This window comes from Anabas testudineus, chromosome 6 (assembly GCF_900324465.2).
Source record: "Anabas testudineus chromosome 6, fAnaTes1.2, whole genome shotgun sequence".
NCBI classification, from domain to species: Eukaryota; Metazoa; Chordata; class Actinopteri; order Anabantiformes; family Anabantidae; genus Anabas; species Anabas testudineus.
Window position 1 is genome coordinate 24,273,965 of NC_046615.1, and position 21,558 is coordinate 24,295,522.

Genomic DNA, 21,558 nt, shown 5'->3' on the forward strand with positions numbered 1-21,558 from the left:
TTCTAGTAAAAAAATACATGTTTTTTAAAATTCTAATGTAATATGTCAGCGTGACTTATTTATTATTTATTTATAGCAGTCTAATCAGGACAGTTGGCGTAGCTTTTACAATAAGGAAAACATCAGTTTCCAGGTAAATACGTAATAATACATTAATTAAATAAAACCTTTATATGACAGAAAACAAGACAGTAGTTATTGCTCTTCTCAAATAAAATTATTTTAGATTTTTTAGGCACTCTTGACATTAACTTATATACAGGTACTAAAGTAGTGCCCACTATTGCAGTATAACTTTAGAATACTTTTACTTGATGATAAATGACTTAGACAGAGTGGTATTTACCAATACAATTACTAGCATCTCACGTGCTCTTGGTTTTTTTGTTTATGATTTTCTTCTGATGATTGTTGAGAAAACATCTGAAATCTGTTTGATTCACGTTTTAATATTCAGTAAAAAGCACATGAAGTGCCTTCATTTTGCCTTCCATCATTGGTTTTAATGCTTAAATTAGGACAAAAACAGGATCAGCCAATAAACATCATGCATTAATGATGAAAGTGTCTGTCAGCATGGGGATAATTTAATGTTAGCCATTATAACCACCTATTTATCCATAGTCCCTGAGCTGCTCCAGGCACATCTGTACAGAATATTATGGTATTAACAACCTGCTTCAGTGGTTGTGACTCTTTGTGGTTGTTTGAAGCTCCTTTGCAGCTCTCATTGGTAGTTTTAAGTCTTCTTGCCAGCTTTGAGGCTTTGTTATGGTTTTGCCTGGTCATTTGAGTCCCCTTGTGGCAGTTGGCAGTCTTTGTGGCTGTTCTGAGTCCTCGTGTGGTTGTTTTTTGTTCCTTGGTGGAAGTTTGAGTCCCTTTTCTTGTTGTATTGACTTTCTAACAAAATCTCTTAATTACTTCATGATTATTCTTCATATAACTGGTTAATGTAGGTGGATCAATATCAGATCTTTCATTTACACACTAAGACTAGGCGCATGGAGTGTTGTGGTTCTTTTCTCCCATTAACATTAATTAAAAACGTCACAACATTATCCTCAAAGTCCTGCTTTACTTACTAAAGTCCTCATTTTAGTGTTGTTTTCCTCCACTAGACTCCATTTAATTACCAGCAGGAACAAGTCAGTATTTCTGGTTTTGTAGAACAAAAGTACACTGTAAATTACGGCCTGTGTTATGACAGCTCCTCTTGGTTTAAGTCAAGCTACAAAATCAATAAATGCTGTATTTACTTATATGAGCAGGAACAAAGAAAAGGGTGCTGCAGGATGTGACGGTAATCGGTTTAAATTCTAAAGTAAAGTAAGAGAAGCCAGGCATGAAATCCACTGTTTGTTCAGTCTCTGTGTTCTGAAACAGGTGCAGGTGATAAATCAACATCCCAGCTGTTCCTGTAAGTTTGCACATATGCGTACTGGTCTTTGTTCAAATATTTGAGGATGACTTCTGAACAGATGGAAACAATGAGCTCTTCTGGTCTTTCCACACCCCCTTTAGTGACACTTTCCAGGTTAAAGGACAGGTTCTTGATCCATTTCTGTTTATAGTGAGCAAGACAAGTTCCATTTCCATCTGGTTTCAGTGGAAGTGGCTGAAATCCACAGTACCAGTGTTTATCTAGTTAATATGAGGATGTTACAGTGTAAATCAGATCAAGTTAGTAATCCTAAAGTTACAGCCTTTTCATTTGAACACACTTTTCCTCTGCTGTGACTCAGCAGTTGTGGGTTGTGAACTGGTCGCTGCAGCGTTCATCCTCCTGGGACGGTGTAGAAAACACTCAGCAGCAGCTTCTCGTGTTTCTACACAGCTGACACACATCTACTGCTTCATGGGAAAACACGGTTTCAGCTTCACTAACGAACATTAACTCCTGTTGGTTAAAGGGTCTTTGTAGTCACAGTCTGGACTCAGACGAAGACCGTTAAGTACGATAAGTAGACACGTTAAGTAGGATACAGCTGTTATTTCATGTGTCAAATGCAGATTGATCAACATTAACTGCAGGTCAGTGAACGTACTGGATCAGATTTGCTATTGGCAGATACAAAATAATAAGTCAGATCAAGAGCACGGCAATAAAACTTGATGGGGATATTTTTCATTTCAGATCTTGAGTTCTGGTCTGTTCCTGACTTTCTGGGGAAGACGTAAAACAAACATGTGTAGTGTGGGTTAATACGAATCCAAGGACAGACTTTTGCACCGGGACATGCAGGAGTTTAAAGGCGCCACGGAGAAGCAGCCATGATAAGATGATGATTGATAAGATCCAAGTCCTTCAGTTCCCAATAAAAATCATGAAAAATAGAAATATCCTGAGGCAAGAGTTCTCCAGCAAAGTGTAAACAGGGATTTTCTCATAATAATGCTGAAATAGAAAATCCAGCCTAAATACCAGGCTCCTCGCTCGTCCTGCTCCTGTGTCTTTAACTTGGCCGTGTAGACATGTTTTTCCTGCTCACTCCAGGAGTTTGGGGATGCATCCTTGCAGTTTGATGATCTCAGGCCAGTCTTCGTATTTATTTGTGGCCTTGTCGTTCTTTAAGTGCTAAAACAGAAAGAAACATCATTTATGTCTTCATGGATTTCACATCACATTAAACTTTTAGTGTACATTTTGTGTTCCATCTCGAATATGTCGTAGCTCTAACGATGAATAAAGTTCATCTCAGCTGGTGGTTGTTACCTTCTCAAAGTCGCTCTTCACTGATGCTCCTTTCCCACCAACAAATACCCAGTTGTCTCTGAATCCCAGTGACTTCACTGCAGTGCTTCCCAGTTCACTAATCAGCTTCCTGGCGTCATCATTTAACCTGACAGACACATTGTTCAAAAAAAGATTTAGAACAACTCTGTCTCAGCTGTGGAGATGGAACCATCGTGCTCCAGCTTCAAATATATCAGAGAACACGATCAGCTGTGAGCTTCAGAGGTAAACTGCACTTTAAGGTCTGACTGTGACTGTGTTCCATGATAACAAGGAAAACATGCAGACAGAGGCTGGAGAAGACAGAGACATTTACTTTGATGCAGGTTCGTCAAACGACGCCACCAGGACCACAGAGCCCGTCTCAATGCTCTTCAGGAATTCAATCAGAGGCTCCACTTCTGCAGCACAAACACACGTTGTAAATCCTCCATCTCTGAGCACACAGAACCACACAGAAATCTAATAGCTGCTGTTACTTACCACCACTATACATGTTAAAGGTACCGGTTTTTAGGACCTGTCCTGTTCGACCTGTTAAAACAGAGAGAAAGTTTCTGCAGACGCTTCACTAAAGGTAAAGAATCAGAAATGAAACGGTCGGTTGGTTCAGTTCTCACCATCGACTGTGACAAGGTTTATTCCAGGTCCAGCGTTGTTCAGTACTGTTCCTAGAATCCTGAGGGCAGTTCGACTTTCTGTCAATCTCAGCCAATGAGTATTTTTACATAAAGTAATTAAAGGTTTACTGGAGTATTTCCATTTAAGCTGTAATAATAAGTACAAGATGCAACAGTACCACAAAGAGAGACAAAGGCAACCTCATGAAAAGGAAAACCACCACAAAGAGACGCAAAAACGCCCAAACAAATGCAGAGAGATGCAAAAGCAGCACCATCAGGTAAAATCAATATAATATACTGTATATCTTTATATAAATCAACAGAAAGCATCAACACAACATGACAGTGTTACAGGTATCAGTAGTAGTAGTAACAGAAAGATACATCACAGATGTGAGAGGTTCCATTAAAAGGGTCAGAAACACCTACAGCTTGTTTTGGATGCAGATCTTTGGACCCACGACGTTTGCGGCTCCGCTCTGGATGAAGAAACTGAAGTGATTCTCTGCACAGACCTGCAGCGGGGCGCACAATCCAACTGGAGACGCACAAATGAGGGTTCACATGTAACTGCCCATCGGAGCCACTTCGCTGACTGATCCTGATCCGGTTAATCAATCACTAACCTGACTGTTTGGTGGGCGTCTGGGAAACTTTACTGGACACGCCAAAGGCTTCAAATAAAGCACCTCTCACCTCAGCTGGAAACATGGGCAATATACAGACACATTTACAGGCAGAGTTAGTGTCCGAGGAGCTCGATTCTTCTGTTTCTTCCGCTGCTAACTGTCTAACATCTTCAGTTTACTGTGTATTTTGTATGTGAGGGGGCTCTGTGGTGATTTGGTGTAAAATAAATAAACCTGACTGAATAATCAGTCTGTGTGGGAGAGACTGACTAGAAGAGACATGTAGAATAGAAAGTCGAAAAAATTATAATCTTAATGCAGCAAGTGTCAAAAACAAAGTGAGTGCATCACGTTAAAGAACAGAGGTAGAAGTGATGAATGAAATGAAAGGATCCTACCTGGGAATGGGTTGCTGTTATTCTGCAGGATCAGTGTGATTAAAACAACCACGGGCACCAACACCAACGTGCACTGTACAACCCCTGAGGCACAAAGAAAGCAGACAGGTTGATGGGATACATGTTAACACGTATCACTGATTAACTAACATGAACTGAACCAGGATTGACGCGTTCAGCCTTTATATAAGAACTGAAGCAGCTGTGGAACTGATCCGTATCAGTCACAGTGTCTGGATGAGAAAAGATTTTAGATTTTCACACTGTTCTTTTGTCTTCATAGTTTAGTTTTTCCAGTTTTTTCAAATTAACCAGTAACTTTTTAACCTTTATTTATCTGAGTGCAAAGAAAAGAAAGTGCTGCTGGTTTAAACTGTAACAGTAACAGTAAATATTACATATTTAAATAAACAGTACAACATATTACACGCTGGCGGTGCAATTCCAGTAAGTTTAAAAGTGACAATGCAGAAGAACCGGTCCTGACATTCATTGTACTGCAGGTACCACCCACACACCGTGTGTCAATAAACAAAAGAAAGTAAGTATAGTACTGAAGCACTGACGTAAGCAGCCGGACGGGATGAAAGACTTACATCGTTTGAAGATTTGTCGTCTGACCATCTTTATTTTTCCTGTTTGGAAAAAACACAGAGGATAAAGTGATTTAAGAGGGTTCGAGTCACTGAGCCCTCGCTCCTGGTCTGCACCCCGCCCTCACAGAAACACCACACTGACACATAATGTTGACTTTCTGTCATTTCTCTGATCGTTGGCTCCTGCTAGTCCTTCTCTTTGAAGTTACAGTCGCTCAGTCGTGATATTAAATTTCAGCTCTGTATCAACACAAATGCAGAAATGTTGTGACCGTTTTCTATTTTTAATTAATTTATACTTTAGTAAGAATAAAAATGTTGGAGCTGAGAGTCGGCGTTACATTGAGAGGGGTTTCCAGTGTTTGACCCCCTCATTCATTTTAAATAGGGAGGTCAAAACATTAGAAACACTTCTCACAATACATCATTTACTAAAGTACAACTTCAACACATGCTCAGTTATAAAGATACAGTAGAAATACTACATGTAGAATACATGACACAAGTACTGCACTCAGACTGTAAAGTCAGTAAAATAACAGTGATCAGTACTTCCTCTCTGCATACCTCCACCTGTGCAGGAAGACGGGTTGAATCACAGCTTTGTGTTTAAATCCTCAGTGACAGAAAGTTTGGAATTCACCCCGACGATAGATCAACAGCAAATAGATTTGAAAAATTAAGTGAAATGAATGAAGTCTGGCACTGACCTACTCTGACAGTGAGCATACCTCTGATGTCCCGGTAACACTGACACGGACGAGTCCCACCGCCCGCTTGAAACCTGCAGCTGCACCAGGTCAAACAGGCTGAACCTGTTCCACCTCCTCCTCCATCCGGATTACCTGGTTCCAGCCAATCAGCCGCACCCATGGGGTCGGAGTCCACCTAGTGATAACATTATGAAATGAATTAAGGACTATTTACTCATTTGGCATTAACATTTGTTTAAAGGGTGAACGTGGACTCAGGTCAGCTGATACCTTTACTGAATCTCAGTGGAGGACCACCGAGCTGTCTGGCTGTTGGCACCTTTAACTTACATAGAACTACTAATACCACAGTGCAGACCTCCTATAATACATTCAGCTGTGTGTGGCAAAAGTATGTGAACCTCCAGGACTCTCAGTTCATTTGAAGGTAGAATTAGAGTCGAGTGTTTGTAGAAGTGAGTCTGAGAAGCTGTTCTGTTTGGTGACGGCCAAACTCTGCATCCAGCATAAGAACCTTATCCCATCTCTGGAACATGGGGGTGGCAGCGTCATGATCTGGGCCAGGGTGACTTGTCATTATTGATGAATTATGAGTTGTACCAACAAATGTGAAGGAACCAGTGAACTGAAGCTCAACAGAAAGTGGCTCCTAAACACACAAGTGGTTTTATCAACGAACTGTCAAAGCAGAACCGTCATGCTGTGGAACGTTAGAAGTGAAACAATTGAGAAAGACCTAGTATCTGCCGATTTTTGTGTGGTTACTATTGCAGTAATTTTCAGAGGTTAAAATAATACCTCACATCTTTCCAGCTAATTCACGTGACTGGAGTTGCAGAACGCAGCAGTGAGACGCTGCACATCTGCTCACAAGAGAAACAGAACGATACCAGACTCCTCGTTTAACGCGCATCATCAGGGTTTCTCACTCTCACTGGTGGTTTTGACAGCACTGGTTGTTGTGGTTCTGGTCTATTTTCTGAAGACTACAACATGAAGCTGTCCGAGTCTGCGTGTTCAACAATAAAACATTTCACACGGATGCTGCAAAATGACTTTTGTGATGTTTCGCACACAGTTGATTTAAAGTTCACCAAGTTTCACTTTGTAACGGACAAGTTCATAGTTTCTGAAGTGTCTTAAAACAACAACAATCTGATGCTGATATGACCACTGACAAGAGTTTGTCTTTCTTTCAGGACAGTAAAACGTCCTGTTTTAACGCTCTTTCAATGCAGAGTAGAGCAGTGATACAGTGTAGAAAGAACAAACCGCTTTGATGTGGGCACCTGACTGTAGCTTCAATGTTTCCACATTTATAATCAGAAGTGATCAGCTTAATGACTCGAAGAGAGAAGACAGAGTCGATCTTCAGAACTGTCTACAGAACTCAGTGTTTCCCACAAGAAGACACTTAAAGCTTTTAAATGGAAATTATAAAATGATTTTCTCAGTTTAATACAGAAATGTGGTTGGTTCCCCAAATAAATTCTTTGAGTGGAAAACACTTGAATTCAGTTTGTGTATTAATCTAGATTCAGGTCCAGGCCTGAGAGCATCATTAGTTCTCAGTGGTCTACATACAGAGGTGTTTTACTGGTAACACTGGTCTGAACAGGCAGAGCTGCACAATTCAAATGAGGAGCTGAGACTTATTAGGATCAATTATTCAGTGGACATCCACAGTCTCAGGGTCAGGTAGCACCGGTCCACATTAACAACTTAAGGCACTGCCTTCCTGTAGTGAGCAGCTGCAGTGAAAACAGTTTGAGCTGCATGAATTCAGCGAGTCTGGTTTAGTCCGGCCTCGGACGTTGACGATGTCCGAATAATGTTTCTGTTGTCACAGCAGTGGCCAAATTTTGAAGGAAGGTGGAGTGTAAGCATCTCCTTTATAAGCAGTTAACAGCTGCACGTCAGAGACACACCACCAGCAGGTTATTCACTGGTCTTTTTTAAAGTAGTCTGCACATATGTGATTATCTGTTCCACTTATTTGATGTGTTTTATTGTGATGTGCAGTTAATACAGCAGTTCACTGTAGTTCTGTGCAGAATGTTAAAAAGTACAAATCAAAATGAGTCATTTTCTGCAACACAATCGATGCTGTTTACCTGTTCACACGTGCTTGTGAAATAAAAATATTTAAGAAAAAGGCAGAGGGAAATAAAATAGAAAAAGAAGGAACAAATAAAAAGTACCATAAGATACAAAAACAGAGGCTGATCCAGATACAGAACATTTCATGGAAATGAATGATTCAGTCTCTTCTCTTACACATAGGGGAAATGAGAAGGTGTGTTTGTCAAAAGTGGGATGAGGAGTTCAGTTGGACTGTGACATTAAGTCAGGGAGGTGTTTGCTTGCTGAAAAATGAACATTTAACTGATTTAAACTCACTGAACATGTTTTTTTCTTGATCATGGATATGTTCCTTATAATTTCTGTTCCAGCTACGAGAGGTTTAGAATTTTTCAACAGTGTTTTTAAGGAAAAGGATTATTTTGATGTTGAAAACATCTGGTGAATAAGAAGTGATGAAGTGGACAAGAACGGCCTGAAGCTCACACTTGTGTTTTGTGAGTAAAAAATCACCCGTGTGTTCTTTGTAGACAGCTGTACAAAGTAAAACTTCTCCTGTATAAACAGGCTTTAACTCAAAATCACCTCAAGTCACAAAGTTCAAAATTCACCTTAAATACTAAAAATATGCAAAAGTCACGATTGAGATTATGACACGACAGCGGCTGCGTTCACGTCACAGCTGAAGCGACTCCGATTTCAGAGAAATCACAATTCTGACTCCGGCCGGGACGTTTCACATGTGTTGGACGTTTGGAGAAGCTGGAAAATATGAGAAGCAGCAGCTGCTGAGGACCCTGATCTGTTCCTCTTGTTCTTGTTCACATGTGGATCATATTTCAGTTCAGTCTGAGCATGTGTGGACGTTTAGCAGCTCTGCAGTTTTGGATCCATGAGCTGGATCCACACTGAAACATCAGACCTGACTAAAACATCAGATCTGAGCGTTAAGACCTGTGGCGTGAACGTAGCCTGAATTGTACCGCCCTCACATTAAAATGTCTACACCCCCGGGGGGTGCACATCTCCAGGACCCAGCGAGGACCACTCTCTGTCCTTCACCAGCTCTGTGTGGAAGACCAGGTCTACATTTCCTCTGTGGTGCTCCTCGACACAGCGGGTCCAGACCTCCAGCGATGTCTCTACAGGGATGGTCTACACCCCCAGACCATACATCTACACTACATCTACACCTACATCAGGGTATTGAGGTGTCCAGAGTGTCCTACAGAGTTCAGCATCAAGGCTCTCTGGTCCAGCACCTCCCTCTCTCTGCCCAGCGCCACCCTCTCCTGCTCCACCATGGCTCTGTCTCGCTCCACAGCCGCCCTCTCCCTCTCCAACCACAACCTCTCAGCCTGCACCGCCGCCCTCTCCCTCTCCACAGACGCCCTGTCTCTCTCCACCATCTCCCTCTCCCTCTCCAGCGCCGCTCTCTCCCTCTCCAACACCTCCCACTCCCTGTCCAGTCCTCCCAGCGGACCGTCGCACGCCTCCGAGCTCCGCTGGTTCTGCTCCGAGGTGTCACCGAACGCCTCCTGTGCATAGTCTGAGGAGGAGGTGGGAGGAGGGGGAGGGGCGGGGAGGTTCCTGTGTCGGGGGGCAGGGTCGGGGTGCTGCTCGTCATCTTGAGTGACAGGGGTGAGTAGGGGGGCACTGCTTGCCAGGCGGCCCTCCATGGCTTCATTCATCAGGTGGAACCACGGCCAGGAGGAGGCGCCGTCCGCTACGTTCTCCATCCCCACAGGAGGAAACTTCAGATCCTGAGGAGAGCAACAGAACAGGGGAGGAGGAGAGGAAGAGAGGAGGAGAGTGACAGAGGAGGAGAGGAGGAGAGTGACAGAGGAGGAGAGGAGGAGAGTGACAGAGGAGGAGAGGAGGAGAGGAGAGTGACAGAGGAGGAGAGGAGAGGAAGAGAGGGGGAGAGGAGAGTGACAGAGGAGGAGAGGAGAGTGACAGAGGAGGAGAGGAGAGTGACAGAGGGGAGAGGAGGAGTGAAGAGGAGGGAGAGGAGATGACAGGAGGAGGAGGAGGAGAGGAGAGTGACAGAGGAGGAGAGGAGAGTGACAGAGGAGGAGAGGAGAGGAGGAGAGTGACAGAGGAGGAGGAGGAGAGGAGAGAGGTGAGAGAGGAGAGTGACAGAGGAGGAGAGGAGGAGGAGGAGAGTGACAGAGGAGGAGAGGAGGAAGAGAGGGGGAGGAGGAGAGTGACAGAGGAGGAGAGGAGAGTGACAGAGGAGGAGAGGAGAGTGACAGAGGAGGAGAGGAGGAGAGTGACAGAGGAGGAGAGGAGGAGAGTGACAGAGGAGGAGAGGAGGAGAGGAGAGTGACAGAGGAGGGAGAGGAGGGAGAGAGGGGAGAGGAGAGTGACAGAGGAGGAGAGGAGAGTGACAGAGGAGGAGAGGAGAGTGACAGAGGAGGAGAGGAGGAGAGTGACAGAGGAGGAGAGGAGAGTGACAGAGGAGGAGAGGAGGAGAGGAGAGTGACAGAGGAGGAGAGGAGAGGAAGAGAGGGGGAGAGGAGGAGAGTGACAGAGGAGGAGAGGAGGAGAGGAGAGTGACAGAGGAGGAGAGGAGGAGAGTGACAGAGGAGGAGAGGAGGAGAGGAGAGTGACAGAGGAGGAGAGGAGAGGAAGAGAGGGGGAGAGGAGAGTGACAGAGGAGGAGAGGAGAGTGACAGAGGAGGAGAGGAGGAGAGGAGGAGAGGAGAGAGGAGAGGAGAGTGACAGAGGAGGAGAGGAGAGGAAGAGAGGGGGAGAGTGACAGAGGAGGAGAGGAGAGTGACAGAGGAGGAGAGGAGGAGAGTGACAGAGGAGGAGAGGAGAGTGACAGAGGAGGAGAGGAGAGGAAGAGAGGGGGAGAGTGACAGAGGAGGAGAGGAGAGTGACAGAGGAGGAGAGGAGGAGAGTGACAGAGGAGGAGAGGAGAGTGACAGAGGAGGAGAGGAAGAGAGGAGGAGAGGAGAGTGACAGAGGAGGAGAGGAGAGGAAGAGAGGAGGAGAGGAGAGTGACAGAGGAGGAGAGGAGGAGAGTGACAGAGGAGGAGAGGAGAGTGACAGAGGAGGAGAGGAGGAGAGTGACAGAGGAGGAGAGGAGAAGAAGAGAGGGGGAGAGTGACAGAGGAGGAGAGGAGAGGAAGAGAGGAGGAGAGATTATAGAAGCTGTGTTGATTGACAGGTCTCCAGGTCCTGGACTCTGACTTTTCAGACTGTTTTCTAAACCAGGTGAAGTTTGAATCTTGTTTCTCAAACTCAGCTTTGTGTCTGAAACCACTGGTCAGTGTGGAAGTCAGTCAGTCAGCCTCCTCCTCCTCCTCCTATGCTGCTGCTCCTCCTGTCACTCTATGAACTAGGAGGAGCAGAGGAGCAGAGGGCAAACTAGGAAACAAATACAGAGCTTATACCGGACTACCTGTCCCACAGCAGAGTCCTTCAACAGATGTACCTCACCTTGTACCTCCTTTTCAGGTTGTCCCATTTCTTTGCCATCTGGTAGGTGGAGACCTTCCCCTGCAGCCCCAGCTCCTTCAGGATGGCCCTAAGAGAGTGAGGACAGACAGCGTGTTGTACTCGTAACATATATTCACCTGCTCCGTGATATTTATCCACAACATCTTACTTCCAGGCAGCTTTGGCAGCGTTTCTCCTCCCAGTGAACAAGGTCTCGTTAGCAGCTCGCAGTTTAATCATCCTCCTGGTGTCCTGATCTGTCACTGAAACACACACAGCAGCAACGTTGGAACTGTTACGCAGACGAAGAAGACTGCAGTGTTTTCACAGGACGGTGATGATGTCTTACTTTTATAAGACAGGTCAGAGGGCGTTGAACACTCCTCTCCACTGGCGTCGATGTAGGTGACGTTCCCATCAGCATCGGTGTTGTCTCCCCCCACCATGCTCTCCAGCTCCGACACGCTACTCCTCTCTACCATCATACAGTCTCTGTCGGGAGGAGGCGACGAACCGAAGGCGCCGTCCTCCTCGTTGGTCCAGACGGGCGTCACTCGAGGAGCTTTGCCTGCCAGCCGTCCCTCGAGAGCGTCACTCATCAGCTGAAACCAGGGCCACGAGGCTGGGTTCGTCTGGTTCTCCATCCCTCGAGGTGGAAACTTCAGGTCCTGCAGATACAAAGAGACGCAGAGGAGAGGACGACTCCTCAGGCCACCAGATCTACTGCAGAGTTTTCAAACATATTCATTCCAGTTACACAGGAGAGCTCTGCCGAGGTCACTTGATGTCAACATTTACTGCTCCTACATTATGTCTTTGCGAGTCTCAATATTACTCTGTTGTAGGTCTGAACCATATCGTATTATCTACATTATTCTGGTAGAAATGACATATGTTCACTACACAGCTGTGTGATCAAGTGTTTGGAAACATCATCATCACTCATGAACAGAACAAGCATGGTGGAAGGTCAAACCCGCAGTTAAGAATCAGTTCAGTAACAGATGGGATGTGAAGCGAACATCTGTGATTTAAAGGTTATATATAACTATGATATAAGAACAGCATACTTTACTTTACTTTAATGGAGAAAAGTTGCAACAAAAAACTGTTTTTATCACTTAATCTGTGTTTAGAAGCACTAATACGTGTCCGTCACACTCGTCCCCAGGAAGGTGTTTCCAGGTACTAACCTGTCTTCCTGTTTGCAGGTTCAGTGTGTGGGTTTCCTCCCAGTCCAGAGACAGGTCACCAGTTAACCAGCTGAAGTGGTGACTCTAAATTACCTTTAGCTCTGTGATTGACCAGCAACCTGGTCTACCGTCTTTGGACAAATGTCAGCTGGAGAGACTCGTTTTGTTCTAAAATATTTATTCTTCTATGATGTTCGACAACGTTAGTAAAAGCAACTAATTCTGAACTTGAAATGAAAAAATACGAATTTAAAAATAGTTTAAACAGATTCACTTTCATTTCTTGATGATATTTCCTGTGCAGATGCTTTAACTGGAGAAATAAAATCAGTCAGCATAACTCAACATGGCGAAAGGTTGGCTCTTTTAGCAGACTGACACATTCAGCTGCATCTGTCGACAGACTAGCTGAGGCTGAGATTGATGGTTGTCACCTTAAATTTGGTCTTCAGGTTGTCCCACTTCTTGGCAACCTGGTCAGGAGTTATTTTCCCCGTCAGGCCCATCTCCTTCACGATTCCTCTGTGAACAAAACAACACAAATTAACGGTCTAAAGACAAATGACAACCTGCACAATATTACTATATGAGACCATTTGGTGTACAGAGGTCTCAGGTGTTCTGTCTGCCTCTTATGAGAGATGTTGGTGTCAGCGTCGAGCTGGATGGAGACTAAATTTACCAAATTCACACCGAGTTAAACAAATGTTTTATTTTGAGCTCTTTCACCTCCAGGCTGGTTTAGCCGTGTTTCTCCTTCCAGTAAACAGAGACTCGTTAGCAGCTCGTAACTCGATCAGTCGTCTGGTGTCTTCTTCTGTCACTGGAAGAGAGGGGGGGGGGGGATGCACAAGAGTGTTGTTGTTAGTACATGGATTGATATAAAAGAGTGCGGGGGGGGGTTTAACCTCTGGGTTAAACAAACCTGAGACTAAAACTACAGATCAGACGATCGGAGCCTGTTCAGTCGAACGTGCGAATGTTCACTATGAAAAAAAAAAAAGCATCACCAGCCGAGCTCTGATTCACCTCAGCATCAGGTAAATACTGAGCTTTCAACACCTGCTCACATACGCCGTTCCTTTCCCAGCCTTTCTTACGTTTGTAGGTGAACTCTGCGATCCGGTGTAGCTCTCCCAGAGCTGTGGATCCGTTTTTCTCTTCGGTATCAACCAGCAGATCCATCTCCGACTCTGTCAGAAACTCAGCCATCCCTCCTCTGCTCCGGCGCGCTCGCTTCTTGGGTGTTGGCGACAGCGGCTCGCAGTCCTCATCTTCGTCCTCCACGACGGGGGTGAGAATGGGCGCAGCACCGGCAAATCGCCCCTCCATGGCATCATTCATTCGGTAGAACCAGGGCCAGGAGCTGGGATTGGTCTCCACGCCTCGAGCGGGAAACTTCAGCTCCTGGTAGATAAAGAGAATCCAACACCAACTCTTGTTACCCATGAATGGCTGAGACGTCACTGCTAGTCTATGCGAACAAGTTAAAAACACGATGGCAGAAACAGTTGGTCCCAATCTGTGAAGTATCGACATCGAGCAAAACCCTTTTTCAGCATTCCACAGAAACATTAACTGGGTCCTTAGGTTGTTTCTGGACTTACAGGTGGTTGGACCTACCTTGTACCTCCTCTTTAGGTTGTCCCACTTTTTAGCCAACTGGTCTGTGGTGAGCTTCCCCTGAAGACCCAGCTCGTACAGAATAGCTCTGAAAGACATGACAGGTGAATCCAGGGTGAATCCTTGAGTGAAGACTGAGGAAACGCAAACTGAAGAATGGGACAATTTGGTAATGTTGTCGAAAACAGGTGAAACGTCCCACGGAGACTAAACGACCAGAAGAAATTAAATACAGAAATCATACGTTACGTACAGCAGGGCCCGTTCTAAACTGTCACATTCAAAACTGCTTCAACACATAGAGACGTGACCAAGTGACAGATGTGACTGTGTGTTTTTCTCAAAAATCAGGTTTTCGAAGTGGTTGCTTTAAACTGTTCATGAATTAAAATGATCAAGACCTGAACATGTTCGACTAAAGAAACCTGATTCATGAGACAAACATTTCAAGCTGTTTGTTTTTTATCTGTAACTCAGTCTGACTGATGCTCAGAGACTTTCCTAGTGGAGAACTTTCAGACAAAGTTACAGCAAGAGATCATAAAAAAACATATTTTTAAAGTCTGTGAAGTCGGACGTGAACTGTGTTCAATCCTGGCTGAAGTCCTGGTGTAGGTAGATGGACCTTCACTCACCTCCAGGCTGGTTTGGCTGAATGCTTCCTGCCGGTGAAGAGCGCCTCGTTCGCAGCTCGAAGTTTGATCATTCTTTCAGTTTCTGATTCCGTCACTGTTACCGAGAGATAAAAGAAGAACAGGCAGCTGTTCAGACGGTGGAACAGGAGAGTGAAGCAGCTTGGAAAAGAAGAAAGGACTCAACAAAGCTCTGTTCCTCCACATCGACAGTATTTTAACACCAACTGTCCAACAGACAACACAAACATGGTTTGACCTGTCCCTAATTAAATCTCTAACTAAATTCCACTTTGCTGTGTTTTGTCTTCTAATGTTTAAAACACACTCTCCATCTCTGCAGCTCAACGCCTGGATCATATCTCATCGTCTCCGGTACATGAAACACTCGAGTGCTAGTACACAAGCCCAGTACTGGATACCGGTACTGGTGCGACTAGCTATTATTTAAACCCTTCACGTCTGTTCCCAGCCAGGTGCTCACTTTTATAGGAGCATTCGCTCATCCTCCTCCAGCCCATAGGGACCCCCTCGGCAGGCGGAGCCCCTGAATGCGCCGTCCCATCATCCTCTGCTGTCTCTGCTGCCACCGTGTCCTCCATCTCCGTTTTGATGAGGAACTCCAGGATGTCGGTGTTCTCCTGGATCTGGTTCGCTTGGTTGTTGCCACGGTAAACGGTGCTCCCAGCAGTTTCTGGACTCAGGACCAGGTTGCTGTTGTAGAGCCGCCCCTGCATGGCTTCATCCATGATGTGGAACCAGGGCCACGACTCTACGACACCCCCCATGTTGTCCTTACCCTGGTAGGGCTGCTTCAGGTCCTGGAAGACACGGCAAGAGTTACAGACAGCTGGCAGGTCGAGTGTTCCGTTTATTAGGAACACATCCAGTTCTGTGATGTAGTTTGTACTGAGAGGGTGGACAAAATAACATCTGCGAATGTAAAACAGTAAAGTTCAGCACACCTGGTTCTGTTTAATATGAAACACTGTGGAACTGAGTGAGCCTCATTTCAACTGCCACAGGTCAAAGGACCCAAGGACACTTCAACACGTGGACGGAGATCAAGCTGCAGATAAACTGACACTGCTTAGTGACTGTTGTGTGGTGAGGAAAGAGCTCCTGAATCAGGACGTAGGTGCACGCTGCTGCTGCTGCTGCTGCTGCTGCTTAGTTAAGTCATGGGAGTGTCACGTTAGTGACTGTAAAGTCCAGACGATTCCGTCGATCTGAACTTTTTACACAATATGAATTCAGTTCAACTCGGCCTGCGAGCATCTACAGTACGTAAATATCTTACAGGTGGCAGCTACCTTGTACTTGGTGCGCAGGTTGTCCCATTTCTTGGCGATTTGATCTGCCGTCAGCTTCCCTTCGAGACCCAGGCCCTTTAAGATGGTGCTGAGGAACAGAGAGCAGGGTCACTCCCAGGTCGGGGTTAGGACAGGTGTTACAGCCAAAGGCTGCTTCATACCTCCATGCTATCTTAGCAGAGTTCCTTTTCCCGGTGAAAAGAGCCTCGTTGGACGCTCTGAACTCAATCAGCCTCTTCACATCCTCCTCGGTCACTGCAGGTAAAGGGGGTCAAAGGTCACTGACAGGTAAACAGCTCACCTGTGCAGGAGAAGCTGCACGTGCGCACTGTGGTTGCATGAGGATTACTTACTTTTATAGGAGTTTTCGGGGAACTGTGGCAGCGGTGGATTCAGGCCCGACTCCATTGTGATCATGAAAAAAAAGTGGGTCCGTGGTCCAGGAGCAGCGAGGGAAGGAGGGAAGGAAGGAAACAAGGACGGATGGAAGAGCTGGTGCTCAGGCCTGATGCTACCTACATCTGCATGTCTACCGGCTTCTACAGCAGCGCTCCTCCGTTCGTCATACGACAGAGTCCCGGTGGAGGTTCACCGCAGCTCTGACCAGGCGGTGGTTGTCTGTGTCCTCCGAGGATGAACCGCTGATAGAACGGGCTCCTAGCTAGCACAGGAAGCTAATGTAAACCACCGAGACAGACACGAGCTTCCCGCCACTAAACGACACCGGCTGCGTTAGGTTTGTCGCCCTCTGACCTCCGCTGCCTAACGGCGTTTCACGCCATCACCCCCGGCGTGAATTAGAGAGTAAAGAGCGCGGAGCCGTTACCGGAGCTGAACCGCAGCCCGCTTCCGCTGCGCCGAGAGCAGGGTGCGTTCGATAACACGGCCCGGGTCTGCCTGCCGTCACGGGACCTGCACCTCGGTAGGGCGGAGCTTGGCTCAAACGTAAACAGTGATGCACAAATTCAACTTTTCCCGTTTTTATTATATTAGGGCAAAAATAACGATTATTCAGTTTATAAAGTGGCTGAAAAACATTATAATTACATTATATTATATTATATTGTTGCATTTTAATTACTGCATTCATTCATGTGGTCATCACCTTTAAGGTGGAGCTGAATTTATGGTGGTTTATCCAGAATATTTTGTATTGTAGATATAACTCAAAATGATTAAAACTATCGTAATTAATAAATTAAACTGTACTTAGATTACATCACGCCTACTCAGTGTACAGTTATGTTATGATCTTTGTATATATCATTATCATATAAAATGTTATTATCTCTACAATAGAAATCCTTAATAAAATACTTAAAAAACGATGTAATGTGTTTTAAGTGTCTATAAAATATTCTGTTTTCCACACTGTCTTGCCCTCTGCAGATGAAGCTGCTCAGCATCACGGAACCACCGAGCGGGTCAAGTTCGACACATTCACACCAAACACAACCGGAACCGACTGAAATCTCCTTTCACAATTAAAGCTCTTTTCTGACGGCGAAAGAAAGCTCCGAGACAGGTTTCTCATAATGTAAATAAATTAGCATCATCACTAAAACGTTGTATGGCATAGTTTGTTTTTTGTGGTCCATTTCTACATTTATATCTCTATTTTGAACTGGTCTGGATGAATGAGGGGTCAGGGCTGTTTTAAAAATATTTAAATTGATTTAATTTGCCTAATTTCTTTAAATCTAAACCTATTTCCCATACCATATTTTATACAGTCCTTAGTTGCTGTGTTTTTTATTTAGATGTATTCTCTACTGTTGCAGACAGTCCTTCTTACAACCGACGCTTGACAGTGTTTTTACAGCTAGCGCACAACGTTTGCTTTTATTTTGAAAGCGCTTACCGGAAGACGCACCTGTGCCCTGGTTTACCTTGACTCGGGTCCCGGTGTTGGGTCATGTGAACATCCTGACGGGTAAACGATGGAGCCGAGTCGTTTCTCTCGTCGACATAAATAAAACCGTCAGATCCGATTTTTGTTGTCGTGTGATCCGCGGTTTTCTCCCCAGGTAACTTCACCTGCGTTTGTTTACGGACACGGATCATCGACACACACCTGACGTCGGTGAGATGACGAATGTTTGAGCAGAGGAACCATGAAAGCTGATTTAACGTTGATGTCGTGTGTCGTGTCTGGTTTGTGTCGTGTCTGTACAAACCATTGATGTCTTAGTGTTTTAAAGCCTCACCGGCCACCGTACCCGTGTCAGAATAGTAGGGACACAGCGCTGCAGAAAATCCTTCATATTATCCTATCATGGAGGAAATGAGGAACCAGAAAAGACTAAATGTGTAGAAACAAGTAATAAAATACAAAGAACAAAACTAGAATAAGAAAGATGGAGGGGCAGTAATGATGGAACTGGTGGGTGTAGCTGCAGCTTCCTGACCTCTGCTGTTCTCTGGGTTTTATTGTGCTGAATTAGATCTGAGATAAATATTAGTGACAGCGAGATTAAAAAATAAATAAATAGATTCAGATTCAGGAGTTTGTTCTTCACTGATGCAAAATGACCTCAGCTGTTCCTGGACCTGTTCCATGAATGATCACCTCAGTGAAACAGGTGTTTTTCTGACTGATTTTGTTTGTTGGTGTTTCTGTGAGAGCGAGGCTGCAGCAGAGCGAGGCTGCAGCAGAGCGAGGCTGCAGCAGAGTGGCTCGCTTCCTACAGTTTATCACCTGACAGTCACAGTAATTCATCCTGAAAAGCTGATCCGTGGTACTAACTCCACATTAATAAACTGTGTGTGCAGCATCATGTTGGCCAGGAAGGGCCTCCTGCCGGACGGCTTCCTGCTGACCCGTCTTGCTGAGGACCAGAACCAGCCAAACCGAAGCCGAGCCAAATCCCAGAGAGCCCGGTTTATCACAAAGACCGGATCCTGCAACGTGGCTCACAAGAACATCCGAGAGCAGGTAGACAGAAGCTAAACTCAGCAGAATTTGTGAAATGTTCCCTCTGGAAACCTCAGACCAGATCTGTCTCTGTCTCTGTCCATCTGTGTCCTTCTGCCGGGCTTCAGGGTCGCTTCCTGCAGGATGTCTTCACCACCATGGTGGATCTGAAGTGGCAGCACTCACTCCTCATCTTCACCTCGGCCTTCCTTTGCTCCTGGATGCTCTTCGCTATGATCTGGTGGCTCTTGGCCTTTGCGCACGGAGACCTGGAGCCTCGGGACCCCAACGACGAGCCAGGCCCCATCCCCTGCGTCACCGCCATCCACTCCTTTACCTCCGCCTTCCTCTTCTCCATCGAAGTCCAGGTGAGGTGGTTGATAGCTGTGATCACCGACTGATCCAGGTGAAGCACTTTGTCGTTTTCTAACTCTGGGCGTTGTGCGCTCCAGGTGACCATCGGTTTTGGCGGCAGGATGGTGACAGAGGAGTGTCCTGCCGCCATCACCGTGCTGATCATCCAGAACATTTTGGGGCTCATCATCAACGCCGTGATGCTCGGCTGTGTCTTTATGAAGACGGCCCAGGCCAACCGCCGCGCAGAGACGCTCATCTTCTCCAGAAACGCGGTCATCGCTCCTCGAAACGGGCGACCGGCCTTCATGTTCAGAGTCGGAGACCTGAGGAAAAGTATGATCATCTCTGCCACCGTCCAGCTACAGGTGACTGGTGTCTTTCAGCTGTGTCCCAGGGTCTGTGTCAGCAGGTGTCTGCTCACGGTGCATGACCTGCTGAGGCTGCAGCATCACTAACTTAAAGCACAGTCTCAGGGAAGCTGAATGTGATGATGCTATATGAGACACTACATTTACAGAGACTAAGATGGAGCTCTGTGTATGAGCTGAAGAACTGAACTGGTTAAAGACTCCAAAAGCTTGTTTGGTTGTTAACCGACATTTTGCCTCCAGGTGATCCGGCGGACGGTGACGGCAGAGGGTGAGGTGATCCCGGTGTGTCAGCTGGACATCCAGGTGGAGAACCCTCTGAGGAGCAACGGCATCTTCCTGGTTTCTCCTCTGATCATCAGCCACACCATAGAGAGAGGGAGTCCTCTGTACGAGCTGTCCGCCCAGTCGCTGGCCAATGAGGACCTGGAGATAATCGTCATCCTGGAAGGTCAGGAACCCCGCCACCACCCCCATCCCCACCCCCCACTCTGAGACACCGCACGCACGATGGAAATTATGCATGTCACAGGTCTAAGTGCGGTGTTCTTGTGTCTTTTTGAAGGTGTGGTGGAGACAACAGGGATCAGCATGCAGGCCCGGACGTCCTACACACCTGAGGAGATTCTGTGGGGGAGGCGCTTCGTGTCTATCATAACTGAGGAGGACGCACGGTACTCTGTGGATTATTCTAAATTCGGTAACACAGTTCCTGTCAGGATGTCGTCTCTCAGCGCCAAAGAGCTGGACCAGACCAGAGGAGTCCAGGAGGGAGGCTCCGATGTCCACCTACAGGGATGGGGGCTGGTCCGAGCCGGCAGAGGAGGTTTCCGTAGAGGAGGCCGGGCCTGCGAAAGCTCCGCTCCTCAGCCCTGGTACATCCAGTCGGAGAAACCGGACAAAGAGGTCGTGGAGAAGAAAGGACAGAAGAAGACGGTGCAGCTGGAGGTGATCGGGCGGCAGACTGAAGAGGACGGACTGGGAGACATGAGTGACTGAAAACTGGTTTGGAACATGTAGACACGGTTAAAGGGGCCAAATGAAGCTGATATGAAACACGGAGGAAGGAGAAAGTGAAGCCTGCTGTGAACACTTGGTCTCAGATATGATATAAAATGGTTTTAACTTCAGAAACAGTGACGCTGTCCCCAGTGTCACCAACCAGCTTTTCAACCATTCACACGTTTGTGTCCCAGGTTTTTATTTCTATCGTTCTGCAAATGACTTTTTATTCCCCGCTGTGTGACAGCAGCTGCCAGCACTGACAGTAGTGAAGCTCCTGTTTCCTTTGGGTTCGGTTTGCATGTCTGTCCCCAGTGTTAATGTAGTTTTTTGTGATCAGTTGGTCGTACACACTGAAACTGTGTGTGTGTGTGTGTGTGTGTGTGTGTGTGTGGATTAAGGAGCTACAGTAAATATACTGGAACTGTTGCTGTAGCTTCTTCTGTAAAAATGTCTCATGTTTCACTTCCTACAATAAAACTCTGACTGGATCCAGATCCACACAAACCAGATGAAGCTTCTTTATCATTCTACTTATCAGATCATTTCAATCAGTTCAACTTGCCTGGTTTACTTTGCAGCTTCAAGGTTTATCTGAACCTAAAACTAAGTTAAGCAGCACTCTCCTAAAATTTCCTTTCCTCAAAACAAAGTGTGAATTTACTCTCTGATCACTTCTATTAGACGTGTTAGGAAAGTCTGGACCGAGGCCGATGTTCTACTCTGTTTTACCCTACTCATAGTAAAGAGGCGTTCACAAACGTTCAAGCACCATTTGATGAATAATTAAGTCGTTTTTTCACAGCATCCACAACACTGAGTCGTGTCGTTGTTGGGACAACTGACTCCCGGTGATGACGGTTAAATGCACTGATATGATTTCACTTGCCACTGTTGGTTTGTGTGAGAACAGGGATTAAAATATGTGAAGCAG

The 21,558-nt window shown here is 45.9% G+C and overlaps 2 protein-coding genes across 6 annotated transcripts; one reads left to right on the forward strand and one right to left on the reverse strand.

Annotated features, from left to right (window-relative positions):
* Positions 1–38: 38 nt before the first annotated feature.
* Positions 39–16,857, reverse strand: LOC113165438. 4 transcript variants are annotated; one of them, XM_026364896.1, is made up of 23 exons: positions 16,337–16,855; positions 16,145–16,238; positions 15,984–16,071; positions 15,155–15,491; positions 14,674–14,767; positions 14,039–14,126; positions 13,516–13,822; positions 13,145–13,238; positions 12,850–12,937; positions 11,572–11,890; positions 11,392–11,485; positions 11,223–11,310; positions 5,691–5,868; positions 5,548–5,553; positions 4,981–5,019; positions 4,385–4,468; positions 3,984–4,058; positions 3,787–3,895; positions 3,355–3,413; positions 3,218–3,268; positions 3,051–3,135; positions 2,714–2,840; positions 39–2,575 (listed from the first exon to the last, which is right to left on the reverse strand). In XM_026364896.1, exons 1-23 carry the CDS (start codon positions 16,398–16,400, stop codon positions 2,486–2,488), a joined length of 2,658 nt encoding a protein of 885 aa, XP_026220681.1. In that variant the 5' UTR covers positions 16,401–16,855; the 3' UTR covers positions 39–2,485. The 4 variants fall into 4 exon arrangements, with proteins under 4 accessions (XP_026220681.1, XP_026220683.1, XP_026220682.1 ...); XM_026364898.1 differs by lacking the exon at positions 5,548–5,553 and having other exon boundaries at positions 5,712–5,868; XM_026364897.1 differs by lacking the exon at positions 5,548–5,553.
* Positions 16,858–17,894: 1,037 nt separating this feature from the next.
* On the forward strand, positions 17,895–21,115 carry kcnj11l (potassium inwardly rectifying channel subfamily J member 11, like). 2 transcript variants are annotated; one of them, XM_026364733.1, is made up of 6 exons: positions 17,895–18,066; positions 18,756–18,918; positions 19,026–19,265; positions 19,350–19,619; positions 19,866–20,073; positions 20,188–21,115. In XM_026364733.1, exons 2-6 carry the CDS (start codon positions 18,760–18,762, stop codon positions 20,619–20,621), a joined length of 1,311 nt encoding a protein of 436 aa, XP_026220518.1. In that variant the 5' UTR covers positions 17,895–18,066; positions 18,756–18,759; the 3' UTR covers positions 20,622–21,115. The 2 variants fall into 2 exon arrangements, with proteins under 2 accessions (XP_026220518.1, XP_026220519.1); XM_026364734.1 differs by having other exon boundaries at positions 17,895–18,010.
* Positions 21,116–21,558: the final 443 nt, after the last annotated feature.